This window comes from Grus americana, chromosome 24, assembly GCF_028858705.1.
Source record: "Grus americana isolate bGruAme1 chromosome 24, bGruAme1.mat, whole genome shotgun sequence".
In the NCBI taxonomy this organism is placed as follows: domain Eukaryota; kingdom Metazoa; phylum Chordata; class Aves; order Gruiformes; family Gruidae; genus Grus; species Grus americana.
The window spans coordinates 2,198,683-2,215,269 of record NC_072875.1 but is presented as its reverse complement, the minus strand read 5'-3'; the positions used below and the strand labels follow the sequence as shown (position 1 = coordinate 2,215,269).

At 47.0% G+C, this 16,587-nt stretch overlaps 1 protein-coding gene and 1 long non-coding RNA gene across 2 annotated transcripts; both read right to left on the bottom strand.

The window, feature by feature from the left end:
* Positions 1 to 2,085: 2,085 nt before the first annotated feature.
* On the bottom strand, positions 2,086 to 11,097 carry ANKK1 (ankyrin repeat and kinase domain containing 1). The gene is made up of 8 exons (XM_054803132.1): positions 10,910 to 11,097; positions 7,050 to 7,344; positions 6,480 to 6,631; positions 5,492 to 5,541; positions 5,239 to 5,394; positions 4,859 to 4,977; positions 3,816 to 3,861; positions 2,086 to 3,434 (listed from the first exon to the last, which is right to left on the bottom strand). The coding sequence occupies exons 1-8, from the start codon at positions 11,095 to 11,097 to the stop codon at positions 2,086 to 2,088; spliced, it is 2,355 nt and encodes a 784-aa protein (XP_054659107.1).
* Positions 11,098 to 14,374: 3,277 nt separating this feature from the next.
* LOC129196122 (uncharacterized) lies at positions 14,375 to 15,563 on the bottom strand. Its single transcript, XR_008574071.1, has 2 exons — positions 14,985 to 15,563; positions 14,375 to 14,765 (listed from the first exon to the last, which is right to left on the bottom strand). It is a non-coding gene; the product is annotated as an uncharacterized LOC129196122 (long non-coding RNA).
* Positions 15,564 to 16,587: the final 1,024 nt, after the last annotated feature.

Sequence of the window (16,587 nt, the reverse complement as noted above, 5' to 3'; positions counted from 1 at the left end):
ACCTCGCTTTCATATGCCATTCACCCTTGTTCACATGAAGTAAAGTACCAGTACAGCATATCCAAATGGCTAAAGCACTAAAAATGACACTGGAATACCAGCAGAGCAAACCGGAACAATTACTGATGTTCAGCTAGAGGAAACAATCTCCAGCACAATTATATTTCTTTGTAGCCCAAGCACAGCTACTGGAGCTTTAACAGCTGTCTGTTCAGACCTAGTAGGCCTATTTGTCTGGAGCCCACCACTCTCTCGCTGTAGGAGGCAAATTACATGTTTGTGTTATTGCTTTGGCTTGCTTGCTGGGACCTGAAGTACACTGCATGCACAAATAGACTTTTCTATTTCTCCATCCATAAAGGATAAAAAGTAATGCTTGCTAAAGTAATGACTCCCAGCTAATAGCGTCCATCAGGAAAGATGCATCTTCTCCCCCGCAGAGCTGTGGATTATTTGTTTACAGTGTCGCATCTTTCCAGCTAAGATGATGAAAGTCATCATCCCAGACACGTTTTGGAAGTGCTTAGCAAATCATGGTAGGATTGTCACAAGCTAAACAGAAGTGCTACTTACTGTGACAAAAGAATCAAACCCATGAAGGCCATATGTTCTCCAGAGAAGTAATCAAGCTCTAGAACATCTTCCTGATGGAGCTCAAGAACTATTTTTCCAGCAGGGACATGACTTAGACCTTGAACTGAAAATAACTAGTTCTCTTGTGCATCAACTGTTAAGTGATGACTTCTTCTTTGGGGCTAGAAAGTCTCTTTTGCTCTCCAGCCAGCATATTCAGTGACCTAAGCTGCTACCTAACTTACTGTTGAGCAATTTCCCTGATTATTCATCTCTAAAAACAACCCCCACAAGTAGGACCAGACATAAAAATAGGATACTTTTATCATAAAGCCTATTCTACTCTTGCACAGAAACATACACAAAAGCATGCTTTCAGCAAAAAAGACTGAATCTAGGCAGTTGAATTAAACATCTTGAGCACTACTTTCCAGAAGACCTCATCTCCTCAAAGACTACACAAAGGCTCTTGGAGACTAGCCTTTTAAGCTAATACCTACTGCTGACTGTTGTAAGACCCACCTGTCCATTTCCACAGAGTAAAGTACCTGCTAACTTTCCCAGCTGCTCAGTGCTCTTAAAAAAAAAAAAAAAAAAAAAGCTATGAGACTTTGGAGTAACCCAAATTAGATACTGCTTTTCTAAGTAGGAACTCTTTCAACCAGTCTATGAAACTCCCACAGCAGCATTTTGTAGTTAAGACTGGAGGTTATTGGTAACCCTGATGGCAGGGAACAGGATTCAGAACTGCACCCACTTTTTGGCTTATCCTTAGAGCCATCTTTCTAATGACAGCTTCAGTGTGTAAAGTCTGAAGTGTGGAGGCAGTCAATAAGTAATTTGAAGGTTTAGGAAAAAAACCTCTTGACTCTTTTTTCCCCTGAAGGGATGGAGTGAAATTATTCTGGAATTTCTTTTCTTTGTACTGCATCCATTTAAATACTTTCGACTAGTGATTTTTCTTCCTTCCTTGTTTTATTTTATTCTTGTTACAAAAATGAAATGTCAGAAAATCTGACACATTGCTGTACCGTATGTTTAGTGTCTATTTCCAGCAGCAGATGAGAATTTCCTGATTCAATTCCCACCTGTGTCAAGGCCATTTTACACCAATTTGCTCTGTAGGAAAACATGGAATAAAAACAATAAAATCTGTGGAAGACATGTATATATGGGTTGCTGTGCACAGCTTCAGCATTTCCCATATGAAAAGGGAGTACACATATCCATTTCCATCCCTGCACAGTAAGTATTATAACCAGAAAGCATTGCCTAAAGCCAGCATCACCAAGCCAAAATGGTCTACAAGCTTGGTGAAACTCTGGAAAATAACTTGTTGGCTTCCTTCTGCAGCTCTATTTTCTTTTATTCTTTTAGTGTTCATGTTTAGAAATGTCTGTCTAAAAAAAAAAAGGTATTTTCCTGTAATCACCAGGTGGCAGGTTATGGTGGTTTTAAGGCATAGCACCTGATATTGGAAAACTCAAGTAATAAATGCGAGGCTTGATGAATCTACAAATCTGTCCTTCCTGGAAGAAATTTGGGTATTGAAGTCTTAGCACCATTCACCAGAGTCCTATTCCCCGATTTATTCATCAATGAGTCCTTGCCTTGAAGCAGTGTAATGATGTTTTCTCTCTGATGTCTAATTGCCAACTGAAGGGCTGTACAGCCAGTAATATCTTCCACATCAAGCAGAGCACCAGCCTTAATCAAGGTCTTTATAATGGCCATATTGCCCTTGAGGACAGCAAGGTGCAAGGGTGTCCAACCCACTTTGTTCTTAGCATTGACATCTGCCTTGCACTCCAAAAGATTGATGACAGTCAAAAAGGAGCCTCGCTGGACTGCAAAATGGAGGGGGACCCACTCTGACTTCTCAGCGATATTGGGATCTGCCCCACATCTCAATAGCTCACAGACTACTGGCTCATCACTGTAGCGAGTAGCCAAGTGAAGTGGTGTCCAGTCCATGCTTCCTTTGGCATTCAGTTTGGCGTGGCTATCTTTTAGCAGGTGGATGATTTCAATGTGTCCTTTGAAAGAAGCCAGGTGCAGGGGAGTCCAACCTTTATCTGTCCTCAGCTCCACATTAGCTCCGTATTTGATGAGTTTCTCACAGATGAGATACTTCCCCCTCACCACAGCCAGGTGCAGGGCACTGTAATGATTTTGATCCAGGCTGTTGACAGAGGTCCCGTTCTTCAGCAAATAATGGACTACCCTGAACTTCCCCCTCTCCACAGCAACATGAAGTGGAGTTCTATGGTTCTTCTGCTTTTTCTCCAGATCTGCTCCTTGACTGGCAAGCAGTTTCACCAAGCTAACATGTCCAAAGCAAGCTGCCACATGGAGGGCAGTTTTCCCATCAGTCTCCTGGGTGTTGGAGTCAGCCTGGCGAGATAGCAGTACTCGAGCCACATTCTCAAAGTTGTTCTGTGATGCCAAGTGCAGAGGGGTCCACCCGTCATGCTCTTGAGCATTTACCTGTGCCTGGTGGTCCAGCAAGAGGCGTACAATTCTGTCGTCCCCATTCTGAGCAGCAAAGTGAAGAGGTGTCCAACCATCATCATCAGGCATATTGATGTCTGCATCATGCTCTATCAGAACTGAGCAGATCTCTGGTGACCTCTTCTGAACAGCCATAATGAGTGGGGTGTAGCCACAGAGCACCTGGCTGTTCACATTGGCTTTACAGCTCAGGAGAAACTTCACTTTTTCCACATTTCCCTGGATCACCATGAGGTGAAGTAATGTGAGGCCATTTTCATAGACTCTACAGACTTCCTCAGACAGAACGTCCTCTGGACTTTCAACCTCACTGTAAGAAGGTGGGATATGAACATCCTGATTATCAGTTTCTAAAGGCAGGAGACACAAAATAGGAGAAAGAGAGTAAGACCAAGTGAAATAGCTTGGTGTGCACAAGATGGGAGGGAGAACATGTGAATCTTCATAGTATGAAATTAAATGAAAGTAACTTTAGGGATAGGGAATATGAAATGAGGCAAGACCGCTATATGCGGTCTCTTAGAAAGCAGTGAGACATTTGGCCTCTCTCTCACGGGAACTATATCTGCTGTTTCCTGTATAGTTCATTTTCCATAACTTAAAAAGAAAAGTCACCCAGCTGGAAAACTTTCTTGAGCCACATCCTTATCACTGGATAACGAGGAAATAGGCTATTTTTTGTAGGCTTCCCTTTCTTTATTTTTGAATTATAAAGTAAGTCCCCTACTTACCTACGCTTCGAGTGTCTTGGGGGAAGGTGAACTCTTCTTTGTCACTCTCATTTTCAGGAAGGGGAAAAGAAAAAGCCGTAAGACAAAGTTGTTTATTTGCATTCTATAATGTTTGCACAGAGTTCTTTGCTACTGCTCTAGAATTTTCTATTATCGTTCGAGTGTTTTTATCCAATCCTGTTATTGCATCCAAAGCTCAGCAGAGCAAATCATGATGCTAATAGGAATGTGGGGGCCTGAAAATGATCTCTGGATATCAGTGAGATTTTTCTCCTTTTACTCATTTGCTCCCGAATATACATATATTCTACTTCCTTATTGCAGCACATGCCCATGGCAGCCACCCAGCTGGTCATTTTCTTTGTTTTATAGGGAACCCAAACAGCCCCTCCTCCTCAGTCCTCTATACTCAGGCATCTTGTTCCTTGCTGACTGCACAACTAGGCAAAATCTCAAAGTAGCAATAATTCTCAACTGCTACTTATCCCTGTATGAAGCTGACTTCTAGGCACAATTACATTCCAGTAGCTGGGCTAAAATTGTGACTATCTTGAAAACCTGATTTTTTTTTTTTTTTTTTTAGTCAGAGAAACACAGGGATTTAAAACTGTCTTTTCTTCTATGAGAGTTGTTTAAACTGGAATGTCCTCAGTTCCATGGAGCTGGAAATTGTCATCTGAGCACATATACAAGTGCCATGAGCAGAACCCCCATGATTCTGTGTCTGCTGGAGCTTCTTTTAATGACTAACGCCTACATGATAAACCCACTTCATCTGAGCAGGTAGAAGAAAAGGGTCTTCCACTCAGACTGTCTATCACTTAGCACACTGGCCAGCTTGCTAAACTTATTTGCAAGTTTCCTATCCCCATAAATGAATTACAGATGTACAACCTATGCAAATGCACTGCACAAAGGTTGCTGAGGTGTCCTTGTCTGATTGATAAACAATGAGGAGAGAGGAAACACATTCTTGAGAACTGGTAAGAACAGAGAAAGGACTCAGGAGAATTTCCTGATTGGTACGGGGAAGCCTTCCTCACCTGCTGGTTCCCAGAGATTGCAGGTTTGTGGGACATCTTCCTAACAAGGCGCTCATTCTCTGGGTCTACTACAGGGCTTTGTATCAGTGACAGCAACATGTCTGTTTCTACAGGGATATCTACCAGAGCAAAAAGACTGTTAGTTGTGCAGATATTCAGAACCCGGTCAGTACTCAAGGCTGTGGAAGTCTTCCACGTGTCCTCCACATTGAGAGGAAGGAAAGAGGGAGAAAGTGGATGTGTTGACAGCAAAGAAGTACCAAGCATTTCCAAGGCAACAGGTGATTTAACTGGCAAAGCATTATAAACAAGTTTATGCCTCGCTTATTAATCCATGCAGCTGATCTTTGGCTGATCCATATCACAATCAGCTACTACACCTGTAAAACTTGGCCTTTGCTTAGGGTCTTGGTCCCAACACCTCTTCATCAAGTCCACCAACTGCTGGCATTCCCCTGGCCAGTCATCACTGATGGGTTCTAGGCAGGGCCTCTTTCCTGCTGCAACTTTGACTATAATGGCCATCATGTTGGCTCCTGAAAAAGACCAATGTGCACTGGGCTTTTTCTCTGTGAAGACGGCTGTCATAAACATTTAATAAGTGCAGAGCATGTAAGAAGTGTTCATATTTACCTGCATAAGGTTTCTTCTGCATAAGTACCTCCCAAATGACAATTCCAAAGCTGCAGGCAATAAGAGATCATGAACAATCACTCCCATATGTACACAAGCATAAAATTCACTTATTGCTTTCATCTTCTTGAGAAATGGGAAAATTAGGAAAGAAATTCTTCAGGATGAAAAGATTTCATCCCCCACACGAAAAGGACAAGATCTTACGAGTCATCGCATGCATCCCTGATGCCTCAGTGAAAGGGTTGATGTAGTGAACAAGTTACCTAGATAATTTCCTGTGAAAATCAGCCTCTCAGTGACTTCCCCCCACACACACACATTTTATTCACATTGGGGTTTAGAGCCCTTGACTATTACAAGTTCACATGGCCATGCAAATCCCCCTTTGCTTCTCATCTTGGGTTACTGTGTAGTATAGTGGCTAAGGAGCTGTTGAATTTCCAGAACTTATGTATTTAGGTTGTTTAAGCGGGCTGCAAAGCACTTTGGCCAAAAGGAAAAAAGTAAAGTTGAAATCTTTTCTCCACCTGTTACTGACAAAAATGAAGCTGAATACTGAAGTAGACAAGCAACATCACACTTGTTTTGAAATCAAAATAAATCGAAACTGTGACTGCTATGAAAGAGCAGACACTGTCTGTTCGGTGCTCTAATCTTACTCCTTTTGTATAATAACTTCCAGCAACCTAACAGGGTATGATGGAACCTAAGGCAATACAGTCTGCGGCTCACATGGGATTGGTGCTGCACAGAGGTGCATCTGGTAAGAGACAGTTGATTATGCACAGATAATCCCTCTCCCCCTTGCTCTCCATCACTGAGGTTAGAGTACCACGTTACTCTCAGTGTGTTCCCCACCAAGTACATTATGCAAGGCAGAAAGCCAGAATATAAACAAAGTGAGGCAATGTGTCAGTCTCTCTTGCTCTGTGTAAGAGCTGGGTGGCAAGCCAGTGTGACCTCTGAACAGAAAGGCAACCCTTACCTGTACACATCATATTTGATTCCTGGGGGCTTGCTGTTCTGGAGGAACATTTCTGGGGGGATGTAGCTCAATGTGCCTCTCAAAGCAGAGCTTTCAATATATTGCATTCGACTAGACTGCTCCATCCATTTTGATAGCCCAAAGTCTGAGATCTGCAAGCAGAAAAAATGACAGCCTCCCCCATAATGCTCACAATCTCACCCATCCTTATATTAGCTGGGAGATACCTCCATCCTTCATGATCAGGGATATGAGGAGGTGCCTACCAGCTGAAACTTGATAAAACCCTGGTAAAATTGTAGTCAGTGCTTTTCACTGAGTCTAGCAGATCAGCATTTCCTCCTAAGTTGGAGCTTTAAGCTCCCAGTTCTGGCATAGATTGCCTGTGTGATCTTGAGAATACCATGTAATTTGTTTAGCAGCTGCTTCTCATAAACCCCACTGGTCAATCTTTCATTGAGTGTTCCCGAAGAACCTAACGTACTAGGATTCTGGACTCCTTTGGCAAAAATAACCTTTCTCTTATTTGAGAAATAACCTGTCCCTACAAATGCAGCATTAAGGTCATACCTTGACATGCATATTCCCATCTAGGAGAATGTTCCCTGGTTTTAGATCTAAATGCAGCAAAGGAGGTGTCATGCTATGCAGGAAATTCATAGCCAAGCTCATTTCATGGATAACCCGGAATTTGAGCTGCCATGACATTTTGTGAGTGGGAAGAATTTTCTCCAAGGATCCTCTCGCCATATATTCCATCACTATCCCTAAAGGGCTGTTGCAGACCCCATAGATAGTGACAATGTGCTGGAACTTGATTTTCTCCATCTTGGTTGCCTCTTCCATTAGACAGTTCATACTGGTCCTGGGGAGGGGGGGAAAAAAGAGGGGGGAGGGGAAACCAAGAAATAGTATCAGTTGATTCACAGGCTAAGTTACTGCATAGTAGCTTAGTGATATCCAGCCTTTCCAAGCAGCCCTGCCTACCCCAGAAAGATTCATTCCAATTTGCCCCTTGAATTGGTGGTAATGCAACCATGTCATGATCTTTTGCAGATTACAATCTAACATACAAGGTGTTATGACTTTTCAAAATGAACCAAGGACAGTTTGGGCAATTTCAACCACTAGGCTCCTAGAGAAAGAAATCAAAACTTTCATCTTAGTCCAGCTCTTAGAAGACCTTCAGCAATCACAGAAAACCTTGTCCATGTGCTTGTTTTCACACTGTGGTGAAATTCCCAAGTGATGCTTCCCTGAAAGCATGATGTCGGAAGCAGGCACAGCATGGTGAACCATGCCTTTTTCATATGCCGTGTTTCTGCAGAGTAGCCTCAGGGGTAGTCTGAACACTGCTTGCAGGCAGCCAGGATCCAATGATACACTAACCTGCTGAGCTTGAGTATATGGAGGCTTGCATGGCCAGAGGGCATGCCTTGGCCATACCTATACCTGTGCCTCTGCCTGCAGCTTTCTGTCTATGAGCATGGTGAATCTGGTCCCAAAGGGAGTCTAGACATGTCTGTCCATTGCTGCCAGTTTTGGCAGATCTGTTTCACTAAATCCTTACATTTCCCAACCTGCTGAACGAGTTGGGGTGCCCAGACCATGCTGAGAGCAGCCAAGCAGTGAAGTGCCAAAACTGCATTTAAAAAGCACACCCTGGGAATGAATCTGAGCTTGCAACAACATTATGCCAGGCCACTAATAACTCTAAACATAGTTCAGCTAAGCAAATCCTTCTGCCAGACTTCCTCTAGCAGGCTCCCCACAGTAAAATGTACCTCTGTATTGAGGAATCTCAAGTATTGTCTTCCCACTGTGGAAGAAAGGCTTAACACAGGAAGACAGTTGCAGCCTGCAGCATAAGAGGGTTGCAGATTGATTCCTCCCCCTTCCAGGAAAATGATGGGCATGGAGAAAGAAGTGACTTCTGTGATTTCTGGTTCCCTTCCTGGGACAGAATCATTGGGCACAGCCCCTGTCTGCCTCCCTTCCAGGCACCCCAGGGGCTGGTGAGAGCTGATGAGCTGACCTGCACAGAAGGTTAGGCTGGATCCTGTGGCAGACCAGCATTGTGGGGAGTAACAGAGGGAGCAGGGTTGGCCCAGGAGGAGACATTTGTACCATTAGCACAGATACTTGAGAAGGTACAGCAAGAAGGTGGATGTTGGACAAGCAGAGGGAGCCCCAAGAAATGAGGCTTGTAAGGGAGAAAAGTAAAAGCCTCAAAGTGATTCTCATATAACAATCTGAGTGTTTCAGCCCTCTAGGAAATACTGTGACTGCAACTGTGGCTGTATTTTCTTTTTCTGTGGGTTCCCTGTGATCTTTTTTTCCTCTCCACAGCCTCAACAGACCTGTGAAATATGAGCCTTTGCAGCTGACAGAAGTTAAGGCAAGAGCCATCTTCCAGGTACTCTCTTTCCTTCTCTCAGGTGATACATAGATTCAGTGGTGTACACTGAGCTCCTGCCCTCCTTACTTGCATATGCCCACAGGGATGGCCTGAATCATCCCACAAAATCCAGATCCTGTTTTCTCCTGACAAGCAAAACCATCCGAGGTTAATAAACTTGCTGTCAGTTTGCCCCATGATTTTGAATGAACAGTGAGAAGCAGTTGGTTATGCATCAAGAATGTGAGCAGATGGAAGACACCATGCCATTGTCTTCATTCATAGCTCTTGATGAGACACATGGTTTTTATAAGCTCACAGACAGGAGTGCTAAGGAATGCTTTTAAAAGCTCCTCTGAAACTTTTGCCTCCTTTGCACCCCCTTGCCAGACAACTGTGCTGCTGTGCTTTTTTCAAACCACAGAGTGGCCTGGAAGCTTTTAGTTTTGCATTTGGGGCTTGTACTTAGTGCTGACAGATAAACCAGAACTATTTTAGAATACATACGAGAAAGCTCATGACAGATTCATATGCCATGCACTCAAAGATGTTCTCCATGGTTATGCGTGCATTTGCCAAACTACACACTGAAGGTCTGCCTCTCACAAATGTGGAAACCTTCTGAAGCAAATAGAAACAGCCATTGAACAATATCCCCCAGATGCACAGGACTAAAGGACCAGTGCTGGTTCTTCTTACAACTCCCACAGAAAGAAAGGCTTTTTGGCACAGCCATATCGCAGAACAGCATGGTCTTGCCTTGTAATCCAGAACTCACAGGGGTTACTGAAAAGTATAAGTCAGAGCTGCCTCAAGGCTGTTTGGACATATGTAAGGGGTAGGAAAACCTTTTATAACACTACATTGGAGTACAAAGTTGTTTTAATGACAAAGTAGTATAACTTCAGTCCCTAGGAGACCAGTACAGTAACTATTAAAGGCACACACACTATTAAATATTTTTCCCAAACTGAGATTTTTTAGTTTTTCAAATCCTGATGATTTCAGAAATAAATTTAAAAAATTAATAATCAATGAACATTTCTGTTCACATTCAACCATTCTTCTGGAGTATACACTAGGAGTTGAAATAATCCATATTCTGCATATATCAATCCATAAAACTGATATATGCAGAAGTAAAACTAACTTGACTCTTTCTTCCCCCCCCCCAAAAAAAAAAAAAAGAGAGAAGGAAATGCAAATGTAACGTCTGAAGAGCATAAGCAGTGCAAACTAAAGAGGACAGTCACTGCTCAAATTGAACCATCTCAATTGTCAGTAACATGACAGAAAAAGTCATACGAGCATGTGATTTTTAACCAAGCAGGTTCCTTCCAACCTGAACAGAATAAAATTTTAGAATAAATAATTTCATTGATTCAGCTGTTTTTTTCATCAAGACCATCTATGTTGTATGTGGTATTGACAGTAGTTGCAATTACCTGGCTTTGTTCTATCTCCAGACCCAAGGTAGTCAGCAGAAGAGTCTCTGCAGATGAGAGACAGAGCAAAAAGTAAACTGAAGGTGCGGGTGCACCATCAAGAGAAAAGAGCATGTCTGGAGGGTAAGGGAAGTGAGGGAGCAGAGAGCTATGCGACCCCAGAAAAAACAGCTGGAAATTCTCTGTGCGTCAGCTTTAAACCTGGTGATATTAATGACTAACTTAGTTTAATAGGTACCCATTAGTCCCAATGTCCAGTGAAAGCTGCAAATAAGCATTCAGGCTGCTTTTATCCACATGCCCATGTTTAGTTTAAGATGCCTAGCTCAGTCTCCAGATTTCAACACTAATTGTTCTCATTAAGTGTTCCTTTCCCACTTGCACATGCACATACACACATAAGAAAGAGAGAGAGGCAGAACTCCAGATCACTAGGGTCTTTTCCATTCCCTTTCGGTACCAAAAACTTGACTTCCTGGGGAGAAGCAGCCATGTGAACATCTCCTTCAGAGTTTTAGCACCAAATCACCATAGATGGCTCAAATAGACAATTCAAACTGCTGAGCTAGAAGAAACCACACAGTTACCTTTCCATGCTGGAGTCCTGCAGCAGGTATGGAGAGCATTTCACTGCATAAACTGTTCTCCACCTCTTGTGCTTGACTTGGTACACATGCCCAAAGCCTCCATTGGCCACTTTAATCCAGTCTTCCTCAAAATCCTCCTTATTAAAGACAGTTAAGCTGCCCAGTTGCCAGTCTCTCTCCGAAGTCATGACAGAAAAGGCAGCCTGGCTGCCTGCCTCCTGCTCAGGTCGTGTCAGAGGAGAATAAAGGAGCTCTTCCTAGTTCTGACTTGCAAAGGAAGGTAGGGAGTTACCCGAGATGAGCCATGTTACTTACTGCTGAGAGGTGGATCCTAAGTGTCATGCTCATTTGGTATGCAGAGGAGCTGCATTACTTAATTCCAGGCACTCATGCCAGGCTACTGCACAGAGCTTGGCCAGGGTAGGTACATATCTACATTTCTACAAGGCTGCCCCTCTCTCTCTGATATCGAGCACTGGGTGGGCAAACACCAAAAGAACACAAGATTGTGTTGGGTTTGTGTGGCAAGGTTTTGGTAGCGGGGGGGCTACAGGGGTGGCTTCTGTGAGAAGCTGCTAGAAGCTTCCCCTGTGTCTGACAGAGCCAATGCCAGCCGGCTCTAAGACGGGCCCGACGCTGGCCAAGGCCAAGCCAATCAGCGCCTCTGTGATAACATATTTAAGAAGGAAAAAAAACAAGTTAGAGAGAGCTTTTGCAGCCAGAGAGAGGAGTGAGAAGATGTAAGAAACTCTGCAGACACCAAGGTCAGTGCAGAAGGAGGGGCAGGAGGTGCTCCAGGTACCGGAGCAGAGATCCCCCTGCAGCCCATGGAGGAAGGATGAGGGGGTGTAGCGATTCCACCTGCAGCCCGTGGAGGACCCCACGCCGGAGCAGGTGGAGGCACCTGAAGGAGGCTGCGGCCTGTGGGAAGCCCACGCTGGAGCAAGTTCCTGGCCGGACCAGTGGACCCGTGCAGAGGGGAGCCCACGCCAGGGCAGGTTTGCTGGCAGGACTTGTGACCCCGTGGGGGACCCCACGCTGGAGCAGTTTGCTCCTGAAGGTCTGCACCCCGTGAGAGGGACTCCATGCTGGAGCAGGGGAACGATGAGAGGAGTCCTCCCCCTGAGGATGAAGAAGCGGCAGAAACACCGTGAGATGAACTGACCGTAACCCCCACTCCCCGTCCCCCTGTGCCGCTGAGGGGGGGAAGGTTGAAGCCGGGAGTGAAGTTGAGCCCGGGAAGATGGGAGGGGTGGGGGGAAGTGTTTTAAGAGTTGATTTTATTTCTCATTCCTCTACTCTGTTTTGCCTAGTAATAAACTAGATGAATTCCCTCTCTAAGTTCAGTCTGTTTTGCTCGTGACAACAATTAGTGAGTGATCTCTCCCTGTCCTTATCTCGACCCACAAGCATTTCGTTAGGCCTTTTCTCCCCTGTTTAGTGAATGAGGGGAGTGAGAGAGTGGCTCTGGTGGGCACCTGGCCTCCAGCCAGGGTCAACCCACCACAAAGATGAAAAATGGTGCAATGAAACAATCCTTCAGCAGTTGCACTATGCTGAAGACGGGGTTCCTCACCTGAGGCATCAGTATATGCTGGATGAAAGTGAGGCAGACTGATAGTTAAGGGGAAGGAAGACCTTACACAGGGAGAAATCCACAAGGCTCCTGTGTAGCATTGCATATGTGAGCTGGATGAAGACAGAAAGTGGAGAACACTCCAGAAAGCTAAAGAACAGAGAAGACCCCAGAACTAGCATGTGGCAAACATGAATGCCCGAACCTCAGAAAATACTTCAACAGAAATACACAAACATGGTGAGACATGTGGTTACCTCAGGGATAAGGTATGCTGTCAAATGCCTGCAAGGGGCATTTGAAGAAACAGGAGAATACTGAAGAGCTGGTTTGAGCAGTTTAACCGTTACCATGTGAGCACTAATAACAACATGCATGCTTTCAGTTGCTTTATGCCTTGATTCCCCAGCTGTAAAAAGGGTTCAATGACACTCGTGTGGGTCTTGTGCATATAGGTCTTTAACGACTTAGCACAGGGACTATCTCTGTAGGTAAGTCAATGTCATATACCATGTGGTGCTGGTTTCCTTAGTGCTACTGCAAAACAAAATAATAATTAGTACTTCTGAAGGGTCATTGCCATTGACCTGGAATTTTTAGCTATGTATCAGATCTGAAGAAATTCTTGGAGCAAGACAGATCCAGGTGGAAGTGCAAGCTACTTCTCCATTGCATTTGACACAACGTGCTCTGGCAATGGCCCATCACTTACCAGTGCAAGGCTTTAGGGAAAGAAGGAAGAGGAAAAAAGCCAGCCAAGGTCTGCAGCCTTTTAGGGAAAAAAAAAAAAAAAGCATTTGAGTCTGACAAGTGATTGTTGCTGATTTCCTGCCACTCCAGAAGACTTGCCTACCAAGCGTGATGCTTCTGGCCCAGGTACCACCCCCAACCACCTCCACTCCCACTTGCTGGCACTCACCTGTCAACACAAATTCAGAGCCAAGGACAAGGACAAAGGGGCTCCATTCCCTTGTGTCAGGCACAGGCAGGACAAACCCTTACTGAACTGCTCAGGTTTTATTACAGAAAGTTCAGGAAAAGATGCGAGAGTGGAGGAAAACACTCCATGATTGCAGAGTGGCAGCTGCTGCTGTTTCACTTCCTCCACAGAGCTTAGAGGTGTGCTGCATTTCTTGGCAATTAGCTCAGGTACATTCCAGGGTCTGTCTCAACTTTAATGGCATTGAAATAAAAGGGTAAGAAGTGAGGCAGTCGTGAAAAGCATTTACACCTTTGTTGACAACAGCAACTTGTATTTCTGGAAATGAACCTTTCCTGCTTTTACCCCAGACTAAGGATCAATTTTGCCCCAGTCCACTCTGAAGAATACCTTAACTGTGGAAGCAGCGCTCAAACTCACTAGTTCACAACTGTGACGCTTTCTTTTAAATTTCCTAAGGCACAAGCTTGCCGTGCTTCTCTGAAGTGAATGGGAACACTGCAGTTATTGATGGCCCTCCTCAGCCTCATCCATGCAGAAGGATGGAGACCAAGATGGTCAGGAAGGGCTGGGGCCTTGCCCTCTCTCAAAAACCAAGCCCCAATTCGCTTTGCAACCAGCCAGTCCCATTGCACAACACATGCAACCGCAACTCTGCCCCTAACATCCATCCCCTCACCCGGAACTAGTGCCCTGCCAGCTACAGCTTAGTCCAAAGATGAACCAGCATAAATCACCCCTACAGCAACACCACCCTACCACCAAACTTGTCTCTGGAAACCACCACCTTGTCTCCCTGAGAGTCCCCTTGCAACCAGCCAGGACCAACACACAGAGCAAAAATTCCAAAGGTTGCTGAAGGCTAAAATTGCATGTGTAGTGCAATTTTGCAGGCATCAGTTAAAGCAGACCTGGGCAGGAAAGTAGCTAATGGGGAACACGCAGTAGGAGAAAGCATTTTATTGAGTATCCCCAGCAGTGAATAGCTGGGGAAAGGGCAGCAACAGAAGCTGTTTCAGGACAGAGAGGAGAAACATGTTCTTCCAGAGGCTGAGGCCCACCGGCTTCCTCCCCTGTGCAAGTGCTGAAAGAGAAACGTTCAGACCGGGAGCTTCAAAAAGTCTTGGGAACTGCAATGAGCCAAGTAGCTGCTCCAGAGGCACAGAAAACACCCCCAAGGGGCACAGACGCCTTAGGCGACCGCAGCTCCGAAGACAGGGAGATCCCCTTCCCAGGAGGGCCTGTCTCTTGCCCCTTCTTCAGCCCGTTGCCGCTCCTCCTCTCGCTCGCTCTTGTCCACACACGACAGATGCCTCTTCTTCCTTCTCCACCAGCAGCTGCTGCAAAGGCAGGAGGACGCGGTCCGGACCGAGAAGCCCCCTCTCCTCCTCCGCCTGGAGGACAGACGGACGCCGGGCGGGCCCCCGGAGGGAGCTCTCCGCAGCATCACCCGACTCCCGGCCGTCTTCCCACACGTAGCCCCTCCCACACCTACCTCTACACACACACCACCACCCCCCCCCCCCCCCGGAAAAACCTCGCAGATCGGCTTTTCTCACCGAATTGGCGCTCCGGTGCTCCCTCGGGCGCCACCGCTGCCGCCTGCGGAGTTCCAGCCGGTGCTGGAGCCGGGCTCGGAGGCGGGCACCCTGGGCAAACGAAGCTGGGCATGCAAAGCAGCGGCCAACGAGGCTCCGCGTCCCTGCTTACAGGGGGCTCGAGCCGCTGCCTGGACCGCAAAGCGCCCGGGACTGCAGGGCACTGGCCGGGCCCTGACTTACAGGGCAGCCCTGGTCCCAAAGGCCCACGGAGGCTCCTTCTCTCCGATTCAGGGGCACCCCGACCCGCACCCCGCTAACGGGGTAGTCACCCCACACATGCTGCCAGCTAAGCACTATCAAGAGTGCTGAGCACTTTCTGCCCTGGAGGCAGGTGAGTCGGCAGCGGTGGCAGGTGACTTTGGCAAGGGCTTTTCCCAGGAGGTTTTGGGGGCTTGGGCAGAAGAACTTCCTGAGGTGGGTTCCTCATCACTTGGGAGAAGCTGCCGCTTCAATGCGGAGCAGGTGATTGGGAGTGGCTGTTATTTGGGGCCTGCAAGTGCTGTTTGCCCCTTTAAATCTGCTGCCCTGCCCTGCCCTGCCCTGGTCCTGTTTCCCTCTGGGAAACGCGGGAGGCTGGGAGGAAGGGGCCCATTCTGGGCATCGAGGGCATGCCAGGATGTGCGAGCAGGGCCCAGGTCCTGCCTGGGCAGCCCTGGCACTGGGAAGCCCTTTTATTGCCTTGACCTAGGCCACCGCCCTGGAAGCAGAGCTGGGGCCTCCGCTCTTTAAGCCTCCAGGCTGCTGGGCACCATGGCAGTGAGAAAAGTGCGTCTAAGATGTCTGAGCCTGGGGGGGTGGGGGGTGGAGGGGGGAAGGATAGCCAAGGACCAGGGTGCGCTGCGGGGAGGTCCCTCCAGGGGCTGGCACCCCTTTCTCCTCCAAGCGGAGGAGTTGGTGCTTGACCACGCCCTCCTTCCTTGGCAGCAGCTCCCGGAGAAGAAAGCAAGCAAGCAAGAAGAGGCATCTGTCATGTGTGGAACTGAGAGGCAGGAGCAAGCGAGAGGAGGAGTGGCAGGCTGAGGAAGGGGAAAGAGAAAGGCTCTCTGGGCAAAGGGACCTCCCTGTCACCAGGTCTGTAGTCACAGAAGAGCATCCTTGGGGCTTTTTGGATGGTTTTTATGTCTCTAGGGGAGGTACTTGGCTCAGCGCTGTTCCCTAGATTTTTAGAAGCCATTCCAATTCTGTTTTAAGAAGACACAACTTCCAAATTTTTGCCCCTGAAAGGCCGGGGCCAGGAGATACCCACCTGATTACAGGGGGTCCCTCCAAGCACCTCCCACCGAGCGCGGGGGACACGCACAGCCCTGCTTACAGGGCGGCCCCCCTCGGCTCGGCTCTCCCAACAAGCCCCGCGGAGCCCGAGGCTCCCACCTGCGCCCGACTTACGGGCCGGCCGGCCTGGCTGCAGCACAACGCCACGTCTTCAGGAGCCCAGGGAGCGACCTCGACCCCAACCGCGGGGAGGTCGCCCCAGCCAAAAGCAGCGCCAAAGGCGGGACTGCGCCCTCCGGCGCAGCGCTTCCTCAACCTGCGCCCGCTAAAGGGCGAGGGAGGGCTCGTT